This window comes from Rhinichthys klamathensis, unplaced genomic scaffold, assembly GCF_029890125.1.
Source record: "Rhinichthys klamathensis goyatoka isolate OS25496 unplaced genomic scaffold, OSU_Roscu_1.1 h1tg000044l_1, whole genome shotgun sequence".
NCBI lineage: Eukaryota > Metazoa > Chordata > Actinopteri > Cypriniformes > Leuciscidae > Rhinichthys > Rhinichthys klamathensis.
Window position 1 is genome coordinate 448993 of NW_026606591.1, and position 24523 is coordinate 473515.

A 24523-nucleotide genomic window follows, 5' to 3' on the forward strand; every position below is an offset into this window, starting at 1 on the left:
GAAGGAAATGCCAAAATGCCTGAAGTCCAGTGTCAAGTACCCACAGTCAGTGATGGTCTGGGGTGCCATGTCAGCTGCTGGTGTTGGTCCACTGTGTTTTATCAAGGGCAGCGTCAATGCAGCTAGCTATCAGGAGATTTTGGAGCACTTCATGCTTCCATCTGCTGAAAAGCTTTATGGAGATGAAGATCTCATTTTTCCAGCACGACCTGGCACCTGCTCACAGTGCCAAAACCACTGGTAAATGGTTTACTGACCATGGTATTACTGTGCTCAATTGGCCTGCCAACTCTCCTGACCTGAACCCCATAGAGAATCTGTGGGATATTGTGAAGAGAAAGTTGAGAGACGCAAGACCCAACACTCTGGATGAGCTTAAGGCCGCTATCGAAGCATCCTGGGCCTCCATAACACCTCAGCAGTGCCACAGGCTGATTGCCTCCATGCCACGCCGCATTGAAGCAGTCATTTCTGCAAAAGGATTCCCGACCAAGTATTGACTATTGAGTGCATAACTGAACATAATTATTTGAAGGTTGACTTTTTTTTTTGTATTAAAAACACTTCTTTTATTGGTCGGATGAAATATGCTAATTTTTTGAGACAGGAATTTTGGGTTTTCATGAGCTGTATGCCAAAATCATCAGTATTAAAACAATAAAAGACCTGAAATATTTCAGTTGGTGTGCAATGAATCTATAATATATGAAAGTTTAATTTTTATCATTACATTATGGAAAATAATTAACTTTATCACAATATGCTAATTTTTTGAGAAGGACCTGTATACATATACATATAACAATGATATTGTAGTATTATTAAAATAACTATTAAATTATATTAAAATGTAAATGTATATTTTTTTATAAAAAGTTTTATATTTAGGAGTAGATCTCAATTTTAAGTGTTAAAAATAGCAGTATTTATTTTCTTTAATGGTCTTTAATGGTAAAAAATGGTTTAGTTTAGTTTTATTAGTTAAGTGTTAATCAAAAACATTACATTTGAAGTCTTTTTAAGGGTATTGATATCCTTATTGTGTTTGTGCCAGATACTTTGCCGGGAGTTTGATTGACAGGCGATCTGACCAATCATAATCCGACCATCCACAGGATCCGCCATTTTGTCCGACCAAGCAGTCAAGAGAGTTAGTAGATTAACGTCGGTGGACTTGAACTTGAAAAATGGAGTGTACTGACGTCTTTCCGCGGTTGAAACAACATTCCTTCTGATGTTCATTCATGTTTATATGACGCTATAAATAGAAGGAAGAGATGATCGGAGGGCGTGGCTTGTCGGACATAGCCAAAGCAACTAAAGGGGGCGGGTCTTTGCGAACGGGTCTGTTTTGTACCTTTAGCATAGTTACCTTTATCTTTGCATATATTGATTCCAACTATTTTTTCTAATTTGAACCACTTCAAATTACCAGTAGCCTCATAGCTTGAGCAGCTACAGAGTCAAAACATCTTCCACAAAGCATTATTGTCATAAAATTAAACATACTGTCTACTCTAAAGTCTATTATCAAATATACAGTTCTTCAAAAGGGTGCATGACTAGCCTAAAATAATCCACACCGCAGCATCAAACACACACAGCAGGGAAGAGGGAGATTTCGCCACAGAACAGCAGGAAGTATTTCAAAGGAGCGCTACCATTAGCCACATCCTCCATACTTGAAGATCAGTCAATGTGCAGTCTGGATATTCATAAATGATCAATGGAAATTAAAATGATGCTAATGAGAGAAAAAGGAAACGCCAAGCCCCTCAGTGCAATCAGGCCCACATCTTTGGTGTGTCTCGGATTAAATGTACAAATGTAAAGGCAGAGAGACATTTATGGATGTCCACAGGACAAGAGTTTACACCAAACTGGTATCGGGGGTATATAACATGGAGGAAGCGATCTCTTAGCATTCCTATTCACTCCAAAGCAGGAACAACACTCATAATAGCAAACAAAAATATGTTATTGGCCAAGATTCCCATTAAGTTAAATTCTCTGAACGTTCAAAACATTCATTTTTTAATTGGATAAAACGTTTTCTTGGTTGCATGAACTTTAATGGAACATTCCATTTTTTCATTTTGCAAATATTATGTGAAGGTTAATTTCTAAAAAAGTAGCAACTTTAAAGGAATGTTTTGAGAACATTATTAAAGACCAGATAACTTTTGAACGGACATTCTGTTACTAGGGGTGTCAAAATATATCGTGTCACAATATATCGAAAAACAAAAATGCAACAATCTGTATCGTGGATAGTTCACCCAAAATGAAAACTACTGTGTGAGAAAAAAAATTCAAGTTTTCAGAGTTTTAGTGTCAGTACTATATTAACTGCCGTATATATAATGTTGAATATAATGTATAATAATGCAATTTGGGAATATTTGCGGGTCCTGATACTGCCAAATGTCTGATGTTACCAGTAAAAGTGGCCTACATTATTTTAAATATATCTATTTGTCCAAGCATATTCGTCTAAAATAATTCTGTTTTTTTTTAGCTTCAGAATAATGAATATTTTTATTCTGGTGTCTCTATTGTCCTGTGCATTGGGTTTCCGGCACCAAGTCCAAGATATTAATTTACACCCACAATGCATCCCCAAATTTAGCATTTTAATCAACAGTGCATTTTTTGTCAACCTTTTACCATATGTCTTGGAGTATCGCAACAATATCGTATCGTGAGTTCAGTATCGTGATATGTATCGAATCGTAACATGAGGGTATCGTTACACCCCTATCTATTACCGTTACTGGAACCATTACATTGGTTTAGAACTTTGAGAGAACCATTCCAGAACGTTTGCCAAAATTCCGAGAACGTTCCCTGTTAGCAGGTGTGTAGTCAAAGTACACACACTCAAATCCACCACAAAAACACTCGATCCCGCCATCTGGAAGAAGACGATTATCACTGTGCAGAAAGCAAATCGACTGCTAAACGACAGAACATTCTAGTCATGCAGACACGCTCAAATTAAAGGCAAATAAAAAGCTAGCGGACGTTAAAGAGAAATAAATGCTCGGGCTCGGAGGCGGCCTCAGGGAACCAGAGAAATGGATATTGATTGGCTCTCACATAGCAGGCCAATCAAAGCCACTGTAGCTGCATATTACATCGGGCCGAGCGTCCAGCCCTGACCTGATGGATTCTTCCCTGCTTGGCTCTATAGGCAGAAGAAAAGACAGATGGCTCTTTCATTTCGCTTTCAGCGTCCTTTTTTCCCCCAGCATCCTCTTTCTTGCGATGCATTAATAATGGCCAATAATCGTGTCTGTCCAATTATTTGTCCTCTAATCAAAGAAAAAGCTAAAAGGTTGCTTTCCAGGAAGGTCCGGGCGGATGTTGTGAATGAATATGGGTTTGCTCGTGAGGTCATCTCTCATTGTCCATGAAAATACACAAACTGATCGTTCACGCACGAGTTCTGCTGCACTACTTTGTCATTGTTGCATATTGTGTGAACTCCCCCTTTATGTGTTCAGAGATTAAAAAACAACCTAGAATGGAAGTTAAAGAGATCATTTTGCATTATTTATTTATACTCGTGTCGTTCAAAAGCTTTTTCGTCAGTGGAACACAAAAGGAGACTTTTTGAAGAATGCATTCGGTCGCTCTTTTCCATGCAACTACAATGGGGACTCAATCTTTTAGGCTTCAAAAAGGACTTAAAAGTACCATAAAAGTAGCCTATACGACACTACACTATACTTTCAAGTCTTTGAAAGTAGCTTTTTGTGAGCGACCAACCAAATTTAAATCAATATTCACCGAAACTCTATCTGCCATAGTTCTGCTTAGCCGGATTGTGAACATTTCATTCTTTTGAGTCGGATCTATCGAATGAATCAACTGATTCAGGTGATAAAACCAGTTCACACTTGGCATGTTTGGTTGGATTAGAACGAACCCTGGTGCGATTGCTCTGTCACTTATTTGAATAAGTGTGAACGCTGTCATCCTCGCAGCAGATCTGTGTGTGTGTGTGTGTGTGTGTGTGTGTGTGTGTGTGTGACGCAGGGATTCCAGCCGACTCCTTTACACATTTTATAAGTTCTTCACGAGTTCTCAGCTGGTCAAAATACCATCATATGAAGCTACGCACACACAGCGAGCGCATTTATCCCAGAACACAGCATAGTTATTTATGTTCGGTAAGTTGAGTCCATCCGTAATAAAAGCTGACCAATCAGGTTGTGAATGAATCCTCCCTATGCCTTTAGATTCGGTGTTAAAATGCCAATGTGAACGTTTGCTTTTTTGGGGTTTGGACCAAACGAACCAAGCGAACTGAAGTGTGAACAAACCCTTAGTCTTCATTCATTGTAATTGCATGCAAAAGTGCAATCTTTAAATACCTTTTACTTTCCAAAGAAAGTCACACGGGTTTGGAAGAACACAATTATGCCGATTTTAATTGTTGGGTGAACTTTCCCTTTAACAAGCATCATTAACTGTATATGCAAATTTAATACAGCACTGTTTAGAAAGCATTCTAAAAAAGGAAGGACTTTCTCAGCTTGTGAGAAAAAAAAAAAAAAGGGAAAATCTGAGCATGAAGTAAAACATTAGCAAACTCAGAAAGGAAACAAAATGAGGCCCGTCTCAGCCTGGATTAATGTGCAGCGCGAACGCTCTTTCACAAATTGATTTCTCTATGGTAGAAACGGCAAATGTCCTTGCCTCGTATCAGTGGCGCTCTCGACTGATAAATCTTCCCACCACTGGAGGATGGAAACTTATGAAAGGATGTTGAATCCCTTCATACTAGTATTCCTCTGTCGGTCAGGCTCAGTCACATGAAAAACCCCGGCCCTGTAAAGAAAATAATTGGACTTTGCTTGGTTTTTTAATTAGTCTGTCCTGTGGTTTGAGCGAAGTACAACTTAAATGATTAAAAAAAATGGACACGTTCACAAGATCAGCCTCGGATCGACAACCCCCCCCCTAAGATTGCATCCACAAAAGCCATCTGTGATCCTTCACAAAAATGCAAATAACCGAATAAGAGAAATGTGTGTTGTGGAGCTCTTTACTTATGGATATCACAAGGGGGCTGAAATGACATGACATGCTTTTGCTTCTTCTTTAGAGGGCTGGGAATAACAAAAAAAAAAAAAAAACACTCATATTTGAAATGTTTGGTGTGACGGCAAGGACACAGAAACTGCTCAATGACTGCCAGGCTTTCTAATACACCATCTCTGAGAGGACAAACTGTACAGAATATAAAGGAGAAGGAGTGGCAGATGGACGAGAGAGAGAGAGACGGTCACGATTCATTTGAGAGTGACAAACATGTCAGGAGAGTCTCCAGAGCTGTGCCGATGGGATCCAACTGGGAAACTGTCCGACTCTGAAGTTACTAAAGTCATTAAAGACTCCAGAGAGAGAAAGAACAGTTCCACTATAACTGTATTCCAGGAGCACCTACAATTTGAAACGTATACTAAACTTCTGCCATCACAAGTGAACACTGATTACTCATGACAGTACAAAGTGGTTTTAGCCTGATACTGTATGTCAAGCACGACCACTGTTGAGAAGACGAGATAAAGGCTGATCTGATTTAAAGGGTTAGTTCACCCAAAAATGAAAATTCTGTCAGTAATCACTCTCCCTCATGTTGTTCCAACCCCGTAAGACTTTCGTTCATCTTCGGAACACAAATTAAGATATTTTTGATTAAATCTAAAGGGATCGAAACTGGCCGGCCCAGAAAAGTTATTAAAGACATCGTTAAAATAGTCCGAGTGACTACAGTGGCTCAATCTTAAGTTTATCAGGCGACGAGAATACTTTTTGTGCGCAACAAACAAACAAAAATAACGACTTTATTTCAACTATTCATTTCCTTCTCTGTACGGCCGTGATATTTCACGTAGTGAAACTACGCAAAGCTTTTTAGGTTGTAGTCACGCATCACACACATGACCAGCGTTGGCCAATAGTGAGCCTACGTGTGACGTGCAACCTAGAAATCTTGCGTAGTTTCACTACGTGAAATATCACGGCCGAACAGAGAAGGAGATGAATAGTTGAATAAAGTCGTCATTTTTGTTTGTTTTTTGCGCACAAAAAGTATTTTCGTCGCTTGATAAACTTAAGATTGAGCCACTGTAGTCACTCGGACTATTTTAACGATGTCTTTAATAACTTTTCTGGGCCGGCAAGTTCAATCCCTTAAGAAGCCTATGGAGGAGTGATCCAGCTCTCAGATTTAATCAAAAATATCTTAATTTGTGTCCCGAAGATGAACGAAAGTCTTACGGGGTTGGAACAACATGAGGGGAAGTAATTACTGACAGAATTTGCATTTTTGGGTGAACTAACCCTTTAAGGCTGATTTAACAATAATAAAAACAATAACATCTGGAAAAAAAACTTTTTTTTTTCTTCAGGGGCCAGATTCTATGTTGTCGACACACCTCCATTATGATATATATATATATATATATACATCAATAAAAAACAATAACGTGTACAATTTTAAACCCTCATTCTTAAAGGGTAAAATTTTAATATTCTTACCTACTAATAATAACTCTACTCTTATTCAAATTAACCATTGATCATCTTGAGCATCATACATTTAGATCATGATGCCCACAGGTAAAACCACACATGGCACCTCACTACCACGGTAAAAACAAATATAACAATATGGTTTCTATGGTATCTAGAATGGTTTTATGGTATTTAGTCGATCAACACATTTAGTATAAATACAAACGCACAAAACTATCTTATATCAAATGTATCTGCAATTTGCCCTATATTTTATTTAAAGTCCCCCTGTAGTCAATTATTGTATCCCTTTAAACTAATCTTTAAATCACCAAAATGACACATTTAAACGTTTTTTCCTTGAAAAAAATCCTCATGCCTTAAAATAGCCTAATTAATATACGCGGTTCTATGAATATGCAAATGAGCCCCGCCTCCACTCACTCACTCAGCTCAGAGATCCACTGGTTGACGATCACACGTTGATCTGATTGGTTACAAGGTAGTGTGTGACGTCAGAAACACCAGCGATTTCAAACCGTGTTTTTGAGACTGTCTTTGGTTCACTGCAGTTTTAAGCAGAAAATACTTAGCAATGCTGTCGACTTATGCATTTACACACGGTTTGTCTTAAAGCACATTAAAAACACCACATAGACATTTAAACAACATTAAAAGCTTGATTTTCACCACAGGGGGACTTTAACACTTAATACATCTCTACATTAATATCATAATACAATTCGATATGAATATCCCACATTTCTACTTCTATACCAAGTCTACAGTTAGTGTTACTACAGTAAATCCATGGTAAATGTTGGTGATTGGTGGATTGAAAAGTATTCTACCTGGATTGTTTGTCGCATCAGATGTTTTTCCGCGTCAATGTTGTTGAGAACGTCAGCGCTGGTTTCATCTGGCTTTAAACTAGTTTAAATCCCCAAGACGTTTGTGTTTGTATCGGAGACTCCTGAGCGCTTCTCACTGGATCTCACTGAGCTGTCTACTGGTCACATGATCGAGAGTAAACGCATTTCTGCTGCGCTGTCTTTTAGGCAGAGATAATAAATGGTCCGTGTGCCGCTTTTGCCGCGTTTAATGTTTTTCATAAGCGACAGAAATGGCAGTGCTTATCAGTGATCAAATTTAGTTTCACTCACGGTTTACTGCTACACCTGGCCTAAAATCTAGTACTGTCAGCTTGTGTTGGCACTGTGAAACTGCATGATTTGTAAATGATGCGTGGCAGGCCACATATAATGTATTTTAATAGACAAGCTGCGGGCCTTTTAAAATGTATCCCCGGGCCACAATTGGCCTGCGGGGCCGGACCTTGGACACCCCCTGCTCTACTCCGATAGTACAACTATGAATGTAAAATCCTGAAAGTCTAGGCTTCATTCAAAATCAATAAGTCAGAAAATCATAGCGCTATTGGGTTCACGAATCAGGGCAACTGGAATGTGTGAGGAATTGTGAAACAACTCCATCATTCATCGGATTAACCGATTGATCAACTTAAAGAGTCTTAATGAGGGAAAATATTTGAGCCTAAAGGAAAAAAACATCAACGATATTAACTTCAAAAAGATAAAAATGTGAACGTGCGGATTAGAGTTCTGCTTCCGAATGATGCAACCTTCGTACAATTCCCTAGAAATGCATCTAAATGTGCTGAAGCTCATGCGGCTTATTTTTCTCTCTAGCAAAATAATCAATTTGCACAGTGCAAGTTCCTGAGACTCGCTCCTATCGCTATGTGCATCAAACAAAGCCAATGTGCAATACGTTTATAGTGTTTTGCCACCTTTTTTTTCTGAGCTTGACAGCCTGTGGTCTCAAAATATTTCATGTTTCAGATAATAAAGACACGGATGACAAGCATTACATGAATTTATAATATCTCATTAAATGAAAAACTCAATGTTGACTAACTAATCTTGTATAAAATAATCTCCGCACAAATGACATACAGTAAATGACATATTTTGTATTCAAAAAGCGTCTTTCCTAGTTTATACCTCATGCACAGATGGAGGCTTTCATGGTCTAATACATCATTCTTCATCACCAGAGCAAAACAACCATGTGAGCATGGCGTGTGCATACGTGTGGAGACTGACCTCTTCTTCTCGGATTCGTATTTGCCGAGCAGTTTCTGCAAGCCTCCGCTCTTGAAGCCTTGCGAATGTGATGCCGGAGCTCCTACTGTGACCACATCATAGAAGGAATCTGTGGAGGAAACAGCAAACATCCTTCAACAGGCCTTACAAATCACAAACAAGCCCACGGCGCACCGTTTACGTCTTGTTTTATGTGCTTTCCTGTTGTTCTGCGAATACATCCAAACAGCCTGTTCCGGCTGAAGAACTGTGATGCATCTATTGAACAGGGTGTAGAGTGGAACCACGTGCGGTTTAGACATATTTAAATGTGTGAAGCGTTTCAAGTATGGAAATCGCCTGCGCAACAGCAAGGCTCCAGAATTAATACTCCTGAATATCACCCGTAATATGAGCAAGATGGTATATGCTTCAGAAACTTACACTGTATATCCACATTTCCAGTTACTACTCAGTACATAGTACTTAAAGCAGCACTAAGTAGGAATTCCGTTTTTGTCAAACAGCGACCCCTAGAGTCGCTGTGGAGTACTTGTACTGTCGTGAATAGCACTAACGCAGAGATGGCTCGCACTCACGGCCGGATCCCCTCCCCCTGTACACCGGTACCTGTTCAGTAGGATGGATGCTGTAACGAGTGGAAATAAGGTATGGCCCCTTTAAGAGCTGCGCGCGCCCAACAGCACATGTATACGGCGCCGGCTTATTTCTGTTTGATGCTCATTTTATCAGAATTTTATCAGATCTGTGTTTTGCCGTAAAGCAATTCGTTACCTCGCGAGACCTGATATCACACGATACTTCCTAACACTGAGGCGGCCCGCCGGCCCAAAGTTGCAAGGGTGGTTTTGCGGCTCACAGGCACCAGGGGGGTACGAGACGACCACCATTCAACACGAAATCAGTAATATAAACATTACAATGAGTCCAAAGCTGTTCGGTTAAGGTAAAAAAAGTTACTTAGTTCACCTTTAACTACCCACAATCAACATGTAATCATGTAATTTATTCCTGTGATCAAAGCTGAACTTTCAGCATCATTACTCCAGTCTTCAGTGTCACATGATCCTTCAGAAATCACTCTAATATGATGATTTTTGATGCTCAATAAACATTTATTTTTGGTATCAATGTTGCCAACATTGACAACAATGTTGATTTTTTGATGAATAGAAAGTTCAAAATTACAGCATTTATTTGAAATACAATCTTTTGTAACATTATAAATGTTTTTACTGTCACTTTTGAACAATTTAATGCATCCTTGCTGAATAAACGTTTTAATTTCTTATTTTCTTTCAAAAATAAAAGAAAATAATTCTTACTGACCCCAAACTTTTGAATGGTAGTGTATATTATTATATTTATTTTACACACACACACACGTTGCAGACACTCCAACCACTATATTTAATTTATGAATACCATAAATGAATGAATTTCTCATTTTTAATGAAATATCATGGGAACATTGGGCTCATGGACTCTTCAGGACAAAACCTCAGAACTTCAGGAACACAATCTCAGGCATCATTAGACGACTAAACATTCGTGCTACGGGGAACAAATGGATCGCTCCATGAACCAACTACTGTGCAACTGTGCAAAAATAATATATTCCGTGTATATTTCATATCCTTTAAAAATGTGAGGTTGTAAAACACTTGTGTTTGTTGCAACTGTTCTGACAATACAATGACTTTATGAGATTCATTCCAGTGATTCACCTCAGAGTTTAAGGCTTAAAACTAAAGGTTTCAATAATCGAAAGAACTCTTTTCCACTATAAAGAACCTTTTGTGGAATGGAAAGATTCCATGGATGTCGAAGGTTCTTAATGGAACCATCAGTGCCAATAAAGAACCTTCATTTTTAAGAATGTATAGGCGGTTGCTTAGAGCATAAACAAGCTGCGGTGGAGAATATTAATACATACACAACATCCTGACATTCATTACCCAACATACACTGAAAGAAAGTGGCGGCCAGACGATTCACACATGAAATTTGCAGTGGTTTTATTTTTACACTAATTGTGGCCTATTTTCATGATTTCACATCGATTTCCCAAAAAATTGAGAAAATGAATGTGAAATATCGTGTGCGGTCACTGTGGAGGTCATACACTGCATATGCAGTTTTTCTGCTAGATATATGCAAGGTCAACCAATCGGCTCCACGGGAAGTGAGCGCGAAAGATTAAACAGAAAATAATGATTCGGGTCCCTTCAAAAGCGCTGACCCTGAAACACCGGGATCGTGGCGCTTATAAGCTTCGTTCCTTCGCTAATGACGACGAGGTTCTTGTGCGACGACTCGCATCCCACCCTCGCGCTCTCGCCGCTCCCCGGCCTCTTCAGGAGACTCTAATTGGCTGTTTCACAACAGTGCACCCACACGATGAATACAGTGGCATATATACGGGTCAGGATCATCCGTCACGCATGGCCCAATTTGGAGGCGATTTGTGCAGGTTCTTGCAGGCTCTATAAATGGAGGCTCTGATCCGAGGGGCTCAGGCACCTGTGTCTCTCAGTGGTGGAGATGAATTGTTTAGAGAGGACTGGAAACCTTTAAAGTAGGGCTGTCGGTTCAACATGTTCATTTACTGCGATTGATTCTGCACTGTATGAAAGTACGCAAAAAAAATATGAACAATTATGCCACTTAAAGGGATAGTCCACCCAAAAAGATCAATGTCATCGTTTACTCACCCTAATGTAGATCCAAACGTGTCTTTCTTTCTATTACGGAACATAAAAGTGGATATTTTGAAGAATGCTGATGACTAAACAGTTTTGGTTCCCATTGACTTACATAGTATGTGCAAAAACTCAATGAAAGTCAATGGGAACTGAACCTTGTCTTCGTTTGTGTTCTGCTGAAGAGAGAAATGCATACAGGTTTGGAACAACATGAGCAGTGTTGGGGAAAGTTACTTTTGAAAGTAATGCGTTATTGCATTACTCCCTAATTGCATTACTTAGGGCCTTGTTTGGTCCGGACTTTCGGACTTTTCAGTTTGGTCCGAATCAAAATTACAGGTGTGAAACCTCCCCCGGACCACGGTCCGGACCAAACAGATGAAATTTGGTCAGACGAAAAGAGGTAGTCTCGGTCCGGATCAAACTGAACAAAGGTTTGGTTCGTTTCTAGTGTGAAAGCATTTCTGTATGGTTCGGACTTTCAGACCTTTTACAGGAAGTTCCGGTGGTTCGCGCATAGCCGAAAAAACAGAAGGTGGCAGGAAAAATGAGCCGTGGCAGCACATGGGGGAGAGGAGGAGACGAGGTTTTTAATTGAAGTATGGTCTGATGACATACGAAGTCAACTTGCAGTCTTCTCCTCCTTTCCTGCCGGCGACGATAAAATGTTCGCACGACGAGGACGTTCATTAGGCGCATTTGAACTAGCCTTGTGTATAGTTGGTGCTGCAGGTAATTATGCCATAAAAATAACAATATAGTTGCAACGATATGCGTCTGTTCATTCATGTTGTCAAAGTTACCCGCCGAATTGACAACACGCTGACGTCAGACGCACGTCCATTGACAAAACCAATCAATGTCAAGATGCAGCCCACATAGATGATGACGACAGGACGCACGTATTAGGGGTGGAACGGTACATGTATTCGTATCGAACCGAAACGGTACGGGCGTCACGGTTCGGTGCACGAATTTGCACGGAGAATACACGGTACAAATAAAAACCTCTTAAATAGCGATAAATTTCGCTTTATTCGCTTTTGGTGTGACTGTGAACGCAGGCTGCGATCAAGACTGTGATCAAGATTGCAATGCTGGAGTGTGTGTGTGTGTGTGCGAGAGAGAGAGAGAGAGAGAGAGAGAGAGAGAGAGAGAGAGAGAGAGAGAGAGAGAGGCGCGATTAACAGTATGTGTGTGTGTGTGTGTGTGCGCGCGCGCGTGTGCGAGAGAGAGAGGCGCGGGCGCGAATCGCGCGATCGAACAGTGTGTGTGTGTGTGTGCGCGCGCGCGCGTGCGAGAGAGAGAATGATCTCTCCTGCGCGATCGAACAGTGGAAACATAAAAACATACTCCGTCATTTTTTTTAAAACAGGACATCATTAAAACTGCAAATTGTTACTTATATTTGTGTACACTCGCAATAAAACACTACATTGTGCTTTTGTCACACTCTAAACTCTTGTCGAACTGTAACCTACAACTGTTAACAAAAGTTTTGAATGGTAGTATTATTTTATACGGAAATCAACTATTTATAATTCAGATGAGAATAAAGTTAGGGTTAACTAAAATGAAGGAAGACAAATATATTGATCTGAAATAGTAAATTAATTTTAAATTCATTCAGGTACAATTACCAAACATATCTCAAGGTCTTTTCATCTTTTTATTATTGTCAGTGCACTACAAATAAACTGGTTCTATGCCTTTATTAATAAAACTTATTTAAAAAATACAAGGCTTAAGACATTTATAAAAATGCCTTCTGCATTTTTGTTTTGCTTTTCACTCCATTGTACCGAAATCATACCGAACCGTGACTTCTGAACCGAGGTATGAACCGAACCGTAACTTCTGTGTACCGTTCCACCCCTAGCACGTATGTCACGTAAAGTTCTTTAGTGCGCTCGCATAATTGCAGTGTGAAACCAAACCAAAACTTTCTGAAAGTATAAAATGTATCAAAACGTGAACTTTGGTTCGGACTTTCAGGTGTGAAAACGCCCTTAATTACTTTTTTATGCAAAATAATTACATTACAGTAATTACATTGATTTTGCATTACTTGAGCTGGGCTTGCTTTGTTTTTAATAACAGAAAAAATTACTTTCACATGCAGAAAAAGTGCAAATGCAGCAAATGCAAAAGGAAAGGCAACCTTACCAGTAGAGAGCGCAGTAGGACTGTCAAATTAAAATCTGAATTTCGAATATTTGTCAAATTTGTAATAAAATTCCACGTTCTAATACAAAACCGGTGCATTTGACATTTAGGTGCGCGTTATTTTCTCTGCAAAACCGCATTTTCTGCGCTGCTTTTCCATTGTTTTCTATGTAAACAAGCACTGGATGGACATCGCAGCAGAGATCCGCATGTTTAGAAAGCCACGCACAGTTAAGAGTTCAACTTTTAGAAAAAACATCGACACTTTGTGGGATTTTTTCCATTCCACTGCATCTCATGTTTTTAAATGCAAAAAAAAAGGTACTCTGTTTGATCGGCGCCTCCGCTATTTGTTTTAAACTATGCATACATACATGATGCTGTTTTTGTTCATAATCATATTTGATTTATAAACATTATTTTAAACGTTATGCACTTTTTTTGTCACGTTATTTCACTGCACGATATTTAGCTCATTGCGTCCTAGCTCTCGTGGCCTCAGGAGACAAGCTAAAAACTTTCCCCCCCAAACTGAAATTAACTTAGAATATAATAACTATATTAAATTCGAATATAATTCTCATATAAGTAATATTTCATTATAAAACTCAAATATTATTCAGCCATTTTGACAAAGTTCTTTTTGGCTTATTAGTATGGTTGCAGGTTTACGTTACTTGAAAAAAAGCAATCGGATTACATAACTTGTGTTACTTGTAATGCGTTACCCTAAACACTAAACATGAGGGTGAGTAAAGATGACAGAATTTTAATTTGTAATATGAAAATAAAACAAACTAAACATATTGACATCTAAAATCACTTTTCATAATGTCAATTCAATGCTTAGTCTGGTGCAATGCACATTAATCTTTACACACGTTCTTTTGTCAGTGATTATTTTAATGTGATTAACGTGATTATTGCAATTAGTTGAATTATAGCATTCATAATAACGTAATTAATTAGATCAACAGTTTGAATTAGATTGACAGCTCTAGTCAATGTGAAATTGTTTCTGCAACGTGTTTTAAAGTGAAATAGGCTATTCGGTTATAAACGTAAGGTGAGGCTTGACATTTAAATGAGTGAATAGCTTTAGAAAGAAAAACACTTCCATATCTTTAAAAAGCGACATTTGAGAACCGGTTTAAGTATTTGCCGTTAAGAGCAGCTAAGTGCTTGTCAGCGCTAGAAGAAAAAGAAAAGCATAGATGGCATGTTGCTGGTAAGAAGCAGATGTTGAAGGCTAGTGTGTGTAAAGTGCTGTCCACCACTGTCACCTCAGGACTTCTGTTTGAGGCTGTTGTGTGTTTGTGTCTCTAAAGATGCAGCACCATTAACAACATGAATCCAGTTTAATCAGGAGAGGACGTCTGGCTTTTAAACTTTCATTCTGTCTCTCGGCTGTTCAGTGTCAGACTCTCTGTCATGGCTGGAAAAAAACATTCTTCTGTACATAAATATTATAATTTAACATTAGCAATCAATCACCTATTCATAATTGATTTTTTCTTTAAAAAGTATTCATTTTCATATTATATACTATTATATACAGTACTACTAGTGTATATAATATATACTGTTTTAAAAGTTCAGGGATTTTATTGAACCATTTTATTAAATTAAATTGTTAAAAAAAGAACAATCTTTTACATGGTTTATACACACAGGTGAAACTCGAATAATTCGAATATCGTGCAATAGTTCATTTTTTTCAGTAATTCAACTTAAAAGGTGAAACTAATATATTATATAGACTCATTACATGCAGAGAGAGATATTTCAAGCCTTTATTTGTTATAATTTTGATGATTATGGCTTACAGCTTAAGAAAACCCCAAATTTAAAATCTCAGAACCTTTTAACATTTTCTTAAGCTGTAAGCCATAATCATCAAAATTATAACAAATAAAGGCTTGAAATATCTCACTCTGCATGTAATGAGTCTATATAATATATTAGTTTCACCTTTTAAGTTGAATTACTGAAAAAAATGAACTTTTGCACGATATTCTAATTTTTCTAGTTTCACCTGTATGTTTATGACATTCTTTTAATCTTTCTATTCATCAAAGAAATCCTGAAAAAATTGTAATAAATAATATTACAAAGAAATTATTTAACAATTGTATAAAAATATTATACAAAGGTATACAAAAATATGAAGCAGTACAACTGTTTTCATCATTAATAATAATAATAATAATAAATGTTTCTTGAGCATCAAATCATCATATTAGAGTGATTTCTGAAGGATCATGTGACACTGAAGACTGGAGGAATGATGCTGAAAATTCAGCTTTGATCACTGGAATAAATGACATTTTAACCTTTATTCAAATAAAGAAAAGCTATTTTAAATTGTAATAATATTTCACAATATTACTGATTTTACTGTATTTTTTTATCAAATAAATGCAGCCTTGTTGAGCAGAAGTGACTTCTTCCAGAAACATTAACAAATCTTACCAAACCCAAACTTTTGAACGGTAAAGAATATATTTTTAAATATTTGAAATGACTAAAATCGAAACAATAAGGGATTTAAAAGTGATATTTCAAGCTTGATGCATTGGCACAGTATTTGTAAAACACTTCACAGTTGCGGTGAATGCTATTATTTTGACGTGCATCTTGTCCAATCAGGAGTGAGTCTCCTGCTGCGCTGAGAGTGTGTGCTGTCATATCCTCATTTACTCGTCTGCACCTGTCAACATCTCCCCGCTGACCCCGCACGGACTGTCCCGCCACCTGCCACTGGGACACGTGTGTGAAATGAAGCACCAGAGGCCCGGGGCGGGCTAACTGCACTTTGCTAATAGGGTGATTTACTGATCTTTGGGACCATCATGCACTGCTTCCCAGAACTAAATAAACCGCCAGAAACAAGACGAAGAGAAGCTCTGTCGTACACTAGTGTTACTTTAACTACTAATACAGTATGCAACACTGCACAGAAAATAACTTTTAATATTTTCTAAAAATATATACATATATTTTATAAACATAAAAATTACCTATAAATGGGTAAAAAAAATATAAATATTTAAATTTATATTAATAATGTACGTTTGGAATAATTACGTTTTTAATGATTTTAAATATAGATGATCACCAAGTCTTCACTTTGAGAAATATTATTACAATTTAATAATTTAATTTAACTTTTTTTCTATGTGAATATATTGTCAAATTTAAAAGATCAAAGCTGAATTTTCAGCATCATTACTCCAGTCTTCAGTGTCACATGATCCTTCAGAAATCACTCTAATATGATGATTTGATGCTCAAGAAACATTTATGATTATTATCAAAGTTGAAAACAGTTGTGCTGCTTCATATTTTGGAGGAAACCATGATAACCATGATGTTTCTAACATTGATAATTAAAAAAAAACCTATAATTAACAATTGAGTACCAATATTAACCGATAATAGAGCAATAATTGAAAATTCAGCTTTGATCGCAGGAATAAATGACATTTTAAAATATATTAAAATAGAAAAAAGTTATTTTAAATTTTAATAATTATTCACAATTTTACAGTGTATTTTTGATCAAATAAATGCAGCCTTGATGAGCATTAGAGACTTCTTTCAAAAACATGAGAAAAAAATCGTAATTAGTCCAAACTTTTGACAAACGGTAATGCATATAAATAAACAAAAGCATTTAAGTTAAATATACATGCAATGGAATGAGATCATGTGACAAAAGAAGCATATTACTGTTTGAAATATGTATGTTTCTTTATATGTACAGTATGCAGTACAGAGTGTACGCTTGCTAACCAATCCAAACACAGCCCGAGAATATGAACAGAGAGAATAAGAAAGCCTGGGACGCACCTGTTTTTCTTGGACACGTCACCCGCATCCTCTGTGTGTGCAGGTTGATGGGAACGAACTCCAGATATTTCTGGCCTTTGCTGCAGCTGGGCTTGAACGACGGGCCTGGGAAAGATCACCAAAAGCCAAGCGTTTAAACATAATCTGGTTCAGTCATCGTTCAAGAGCAAAACAAACAGGCAGAAGAGCACACACAAACAGCGAGGGGCTCTGCCATCTGCTCCTGTTGATTTACAGCTTCATGCAAATACACCCGTTTACTATCCGTCCGAGTTTGCATGCGTTGCTCGCGACGCGTTCGAGTACAAAGCGACGACCTGATCAAATGAATGAAAAGAAGGCAATTAAACATCAATTAAAAGCGAGAGCCAAAGCAAAGAGCCTTCAAGCAAAGGCCTTTCATTTAGACGTGTGAATAAGGTCTTTCGCACAGGACACATAAAAGAAGTCCTGGATGACCTTGAGTGACTCGTGCTTTAGTAATGGCCGATGAGAGACGCACCACTGCATCAAAACACCACAATCTGATCACAGGCGGTTACAAATATCACTCCCCCAAATACCAGCTCATTTATTCTTAAATCCACTAAGCACCGGATTTCGCTGAAATTAGGCACCACCTGCTTTGTGCAAAAACAACCCAATTAAAATCTTAAGAAACGGATACTGTAAGCCCCTATGGCGAAGCAAATATCGCCCAGCGACACACGGCAGGCTTTTGATCCCTTCAGTGTAATATATGCAAATATAGCCGACAAAGACTCTTTGAAATGTTATCAGCCCTCCTAAGAACTTTCAAACCGAACAACTTATCCGAGCAACTGCGCTGCGAGGAGACAAAGACGTAACATAAATAAACGGGTGATAAATAAATAAATAAATTAAGAGTGTAAAAATGCTGGGTTCTTATAACAAAAGAAAGCTACAAAAAAAAATATGCATTTTTGCATGCTTTTTATGATATTATTCCTCTACAAGTTTATATGATTATGCTATTTTTCTATATCACAAAAGTACTAAAATGTATCAACTCAACTGTGTTGGCTAAAAATCAAGTTTTTAATGTTGTCTGTGTGTCTATGTGGTGTTTTTAATATGCTTTAAGACAAACCATGTGTAAATTCATAAGTCGACAGCATTAATGAGTATTTTCTGCTTAAAACTGCAGTGAACCAAAGACAGTCTCAAAAACACGGTTTGAAATCGCTGGTGTTTCTGACGTCACACACTACCTTGTAACCAATCAGATCAATGTGTGATGGTCAACCAGTGGATCTCTGAGCTGAGTGAGTGAGTGGAGGCGGGGCTCATTTGCATATTCATAGAACCGATACTAAATTAGGCAAGGGTGTCGAGTTACACTCAATTACTTTCTCTATCACATATCAACCATGACCAGTTGAACAATACAAGGATAGACATAAAAATGCTCTTAGTTCATTCAAATAAATAATATAACATTCATAAATTATTGACCTGAATTATCGATTATAAACTGACCAAAGTATTTCAAGGGAGAAGGTTGCATTAAAAATTAGACGTTAAATTCTTATGTTTAATCCACTATTGTTTTTCTATAGAATTGTTCTATAATCTATAAAGTATTTAAAGCAATTACATCAGAAGTAACTGTAAAGAAATGATAGAAAAAGGAAGAGTAATCCCTTAATTTACTTTTTCAAGGTGAAAAGTAATTCAGTTATGGTAATCATTACACCCAACTCTGATTAAGTACAGCAAAAACTACTGTGTATAAATACTTTACATTTAGTTTACAAATTAAACAAACAATTATTAAACCAAAAAAACAAACAAATCAATTGTCACGTTTCAGTGTTTTTAGTTCTGTTTTGTAATCTTGTTTTCCCCTGTCTTGTGTGATTTTTGGTTTAGTCCTGTTAGTTTTCCCGCTCCTCGTTTGTGTTCAATTCTCTGCACCTGTTTTCAGTTTATTATCTCGTTTGGTTCAGTTCATTTAAACCCTGTGTTTTCCCTCAGTGTTTGTCGATCGTCGTCAATGTATGGTTGTATGTTAACCCTGAAGTCCTGGAGTTCTGTTCTTTTGTTCTCGTTTGTTTTTGGATGTTTTGAAGTTTGTTTAATAAATCTATTATATTGAAGCCCTTGTCCTCGTCTTCAGCTACCTGCAGCAACCCTGACAGAACGATCGACCAACATCTAAAAATGGGCCGAAGGAGGAAAAACAAAGAGGTGAGCCCCTTCGAAAACCCAATCCTCTTCCAAGAGGAGCTCACTTGAAGAATACGCTGGTCTTTACCTAGAACTCTATGATGATGTGACGCTGGAAGAAGAAGAGCTGACTAAGAGTTTCTGGGGTGGTCTGAAGGACCCGCTAGCCCAGTTAATTCTGGTGAAGGACCTCAATATGTCCTTTTTGGAGTTTGTGGATCACACACTGTGGGCGTGTGGATCCACATACCTCGTGGAAGATCTCCCACTCCAGCCAGTTCCAAGCCCGCCAGCCCCTGAGCCCATCACCTGCACGCCAGCGCCTGAGCCCATCGTCTGCCCGCCAGAGCCTGCACACCGCATCAGCCCTGCCACCAGATCTGTCCCTGGACTTCCCCGGCTGATATCCTGTATGGCTGATCCCCCGCTGATATCAGTGCGATTAGCCAAAAAGATGGCTGCCGAGGCTGGGGTTCACGTCAGCCACATCCAGCCAGAGACCGTCCAGCCAGAGACCGTCCAGCCAGAGACCGTCCAGCCAGAGACCGTCCAGCCAGAGACCGTCCAGCCAGAGACCGTCCAGCCAGAGACCGTCCAGCCAGAGACCGTCCAGCCAGAGACCGTCCAGCCAGAGACCGTCCAGCCAGAGACCGTCCAGCCAGAGACCGTCGCCTGCCCGCCAGAGCATGAATCCAGCCCCAAGCTCCCTGATGTGCTGGCCCCGTCCAGTTCCGAGTCCCCTGATGTGCTGGCCCCGTCCAGTTCCGAGTCCCCTGATGTGCTGGCCCCGTCCAGTTCCGAGTCCCATGATGTGCTGGTCCCGTCCAGTTCCGAGTCCCATGATGCGCCAGAGCCAGAGCCCGTTGACCCAGCGCCAGAGCCAGAGCCCGTTGACCCAGCGCCAGAGCCAGAGCCCGTTGACCCAGCGCCAGAGCCAGAGCCCGTTGACCCAGCGCCAGAGCCAGAGCCCGTTGACCCAGCGCCCGTTGACCCAGAGCCCGTTGACCCAGCGCCCGTTGACCCAGACCCAGAGCCCGTTGACCCAGACCCAGAGCCCGTTGACCCAGACCCAGAGCCCGTTGACCCAGACCCAGAGCCCGTTGACCCAGACCCAGAGCCCGTTGACCCAGACCCAGAGCCCGTTGACCCAGACCCAGAGCCCGTTGACCCAGACCCAGAGCCCGTTGACCCAGACCCAGAGCCCGTTGACCCAGCGCCCGTTGATGTCAAGTCTGTTTCCGTTCCTGAACCTGTCCTTCTCCCCAAGAAAATTTTTTGGGGGGGCTATACGCCTTCGCCGTGGCCAGCCAAAGATCCACGGAGGCCCGGAAAAATAACACCGCCGTGGCCACCTGATGGGTCTTCACCGCCGTGGCCACCCGAAGGGTCCTCACCGCCCTGGACGCCCGAGGGTCCCACAGCCCCGCTCTGGACGCCCGAGGGTCCCACAGCCCCGCTCTGGACGCCCGAGGGTCCCACAGCTCCGCCCTGGACGCCCGAGGGTCCCACAGCTCCACCCTGGACGCCCGAGGGTCCCACAGCTCCACCCTGGACGCCCGAGGTACTGCCTGCTCTGCCCTGGCCACGCCCACAGCCTGCACCGTCGTGGCCACGCCCACTGCCTGCTCTGCCTTGGCCACGCCCACAGCCTGCTCCGCCCTGGCCACGCCCACAGCCTGCTCTGCCCTGGCCACGCCCACAGCCTACTCCGCCGTGGCCACGCCCACAGCCTGCTCCGCCCTGGAGGTTTCCCGGACCTGCACCATGCCCTCGTCAGCCTCCAGGGCGCCCACCCTCCCACCCCTTTGGATGTTATACGGCGCGAGGACGCGCCTTCAGGGAGGGGGGAGGTACTGTCACGTTTCAGTGTTTTTAGTTCTGTTTTGTAATCTTGTTTTCCCCTGTCTTGTGTGATTTTTGGTTTAGTCCTGTTAGTTTTCCCGCTCCTCGTTTGTGTTCAATTCTCTGCACCTGTTTTCAGTTTATTATCTCGTTTGGTTCAGTTCATTTAAACCCTGTGTTTTCCCTCAGTGTTTGTCGATCGTCGTCAATGTATGGTTGTATGTTAACCCTGAAGTCCTGGAGTTCTGTTCTTTTGTTCTCGTTTGTTTTTGGATGTTTTGAAGTTTGTTTAATAAATCTATTATATTGAAGCCCTTGTCCTCGTCTTCAGCTACCTGCAGCAACCCTGACATCAATACAATTTTGGGGAAAATTGTCAAGAAAATAAAGTCAATGCAAAAATTCATGGTCTTAAAACAGGCTTCATTTTGATAATAGGCTTTCATTTTATTTGATTCAAAACTTAAAACCATAATTAAGCACATATTAAGAATATAATTCATATTATCAATGGTGATTCTCATTACTGTAATACAGAATGTATGTATTTATGTGTTTTTAATTGAAATAAATACTATAAATACTACAACTATAATATATAAATAAATACATACATGCATACCTAAATTGGGGGAAACTGGCATGAAAATAATGACACACAATGCAAATATTTGTGAGGGTCTTAAAATATGCTTCATTTAATTTCATGCAAAACATAACAAAAATAATGATTAAGTAAATCCCCCCCCCCCCCCCCCAAATCATATTATTATTCTCAATGGTGATTCTCATTACTGTACAGTATTTATCTTTATTACAAAAATACAGATTGTTTAAAAATTGAAATAAGTACTCCAAATACTATAACACTTAAAATAAATTTTTTTTTTTTAAATAATTAATTAATTTAGTTAAAATTGTCATGAAAATAATGGCACACAATGCAAAAAATTAGTGATGTTCTTAAAGTATAGGCTTAATTTTGATAACAGCCTTTAGAGGGATGGTATAATGCCCTTTTCACAAGATGTAAAATAAGTCTCTGATGTCCCCAGAGTGTGTATGTGAAGATTTAGCTTAAAATACCCCACGGATATTTTTATATAGCATGTTAAAGTTGTCACTTTTTGAGGGTGAGCAAAAACGCACCGTTTTGTGTCTGGCCCTTTAAATGCAAATGAGCTGCAGCTCCCGACACAGTGGGCGGAGCTTCAAGAGTGTGTGTGTTAGCAGCTCCGATTACCTCACGCAGACACACGCTAAAATGTCAGAAACTGTTCTGCCTTTTATGTTCAAACCGGAGTCAGACAAAGATGGAGAGACTAAGAAGAAGTGACAACATGTAGAATGCAACAGGACGTCTCTGAATGGTTAGTTGATGAATTTATGTTGCTGAAGTGAAGTTAACTATCTTCAATTAGCATATTCTGTCATGATAATCTACAAATCGCTTGTATAGGAACTGTTGTGAGTTGCACACAGAGGGACTTTCTATTGCATGTGAAAAGATGGATGCTACAGTTTGAGCTGACTCACAAATGTGCTCGACTACAACAGCTCTTCCTCTTCTCAACATGGACTGCGTGTTCCCGGGGGTGGGGTTTATGTAAATTTTAGTGTTGGTGATGTCACTAACCCGGGAGGAAGCTCGTGTAGTTCCTACCAGCCGTTTATTGTAGTCCTTAAAAAAGCAAATATCTCCCTTTGCTTTGAACTTTGAGCATTGTAATTTTGCAAATGTTGTTTATGCTCAAACAGCAACATTACACACTAACTAAAGTTAGAAAAGTGAAATAATAATCAACCACCGCTTTAATTTATTTTCATGCGAGATGACATATGATCAGGGATTCACCCATATAGTGTGTGAGCGCTTTAACGTGTGACAGCACGTTCTCAATCGACACCAAAAGCACAAACGGAGTCTTGAGATAGTGAAGTACTTTGATAATAACATGTGATCGTACTCAAAGGCTCTGTTGCTTTAAAACCCTGAACATCAATTAAAGGTTAAACACCCCCGCCAGAGCCCACTGAACAACACAATTCACCAGCAAACCACAACAACAGCTCAATAACACTCAAATAGACATCGCACCCGCCACGGCTTGGACAAAATGCCCTTTTTATTTATAATAAAACATACGGAGAAAGGAGAAAGTAAATAAATGAAGAGTAGCATCCACACTGAAGCATGACCTGTGCCCAAACGTTTGATCTCTGCTGCAAGTTTGACCCTTGTTAAAATGTAAAATGTACATGGTGAAACTTTTAACAAGGCATAAATTCACTACACCTCCGCAGCATTATGTTCGGTGGGTAGAAACGGCAGTCAGAAGCACGGATATAAAAAATACATCATGAACCAAATTAGATACTGTATACACACACACATATCATGCGGAGGTTCTTTTGCTTACTGTGTGTTGGAGTAATAGTTGTGTAAAACTTGATCTAATGAGTGCGTCTTTAAGCGGCACTGATGCTGAGCACTTGCCGGTAGTTTACTGTTATTTCCAGGAATGCTCTGTGTGGCACGAGTCCAGAGACTGAGCTGTCAGTGGGACAGATGTGCTCTCTCCTGGGACACGGGCTAATGGAGGCGGGCCAGCCAGCCGTGGCGGAGGAATTAGCCCCATCACACACACCATCTGCCCCGCGCAGGTGCTGGCGAGGGAAACCCCAGGAAAACTGACCACCCGTCCACATGGTTTAGAGGCGATCCTGTGACTCAAACCTTATTACACTCTGAAAAGTGAAGGCTCTTTACTGGCATCGATGGTTCCATTAAGAACCTTTAACATCCATGGAATCTTTTCATTCCACATAAGGTTCTTTATAGCGGAAAATATGTTCTTTAGATTTTTTAAATGTTCTTCACACTAAGAAAAAAAAAAAAAAAACGGTTCTTTTAAAGGATTAGTTCACTTCAGAATTAAAATTTCCTGGTAATTGACTCACCCCCGCGTCATCCAAGATGTTGGTGTCTTTCTTTCTGCAGTCGAAAAGAAATTCAAGAAAAACATTCCAGGATTTTTCTCCATATAGTGGACTTCAACGGGAACCGATGGAAGCTTGTTTCCGCCACAGAATAAAACATTTGAAAACGTTTTG

At 39.7% G+C, this 24523-nt stretch overlaps 1 protein-coding gene across 5 annotated transcripts in view; it reads right to left on the bottom strand.

Moving 5' to 3' along the window:
- Positions 1-24523, bottom strand: part of inpp4b (inositol polyphosphate-4-phosphatase type II B) — a 204401-nt gene that overhangs the window by 75029 nt on the left and 104849 nt on the right. For all 5 annotated transcript variants that reach the window (XM_056247211.1, XM_056247209.1, XM_056247210.1 and 2 more), the window contains 2 exons: positions 17378-17482; positions 8655-8763 (listed from right to left, as the gene is read on the bottom strand). In XM_056247211.1, coding sequence (XP_056103186.1) covers positions 8655-8763; positions 17378-17482 — 214 coding nt within the window. The remainder of the gene's footprint in view (positions 1-8654; positions 8764-17377; positions 17483-24523) is intronic.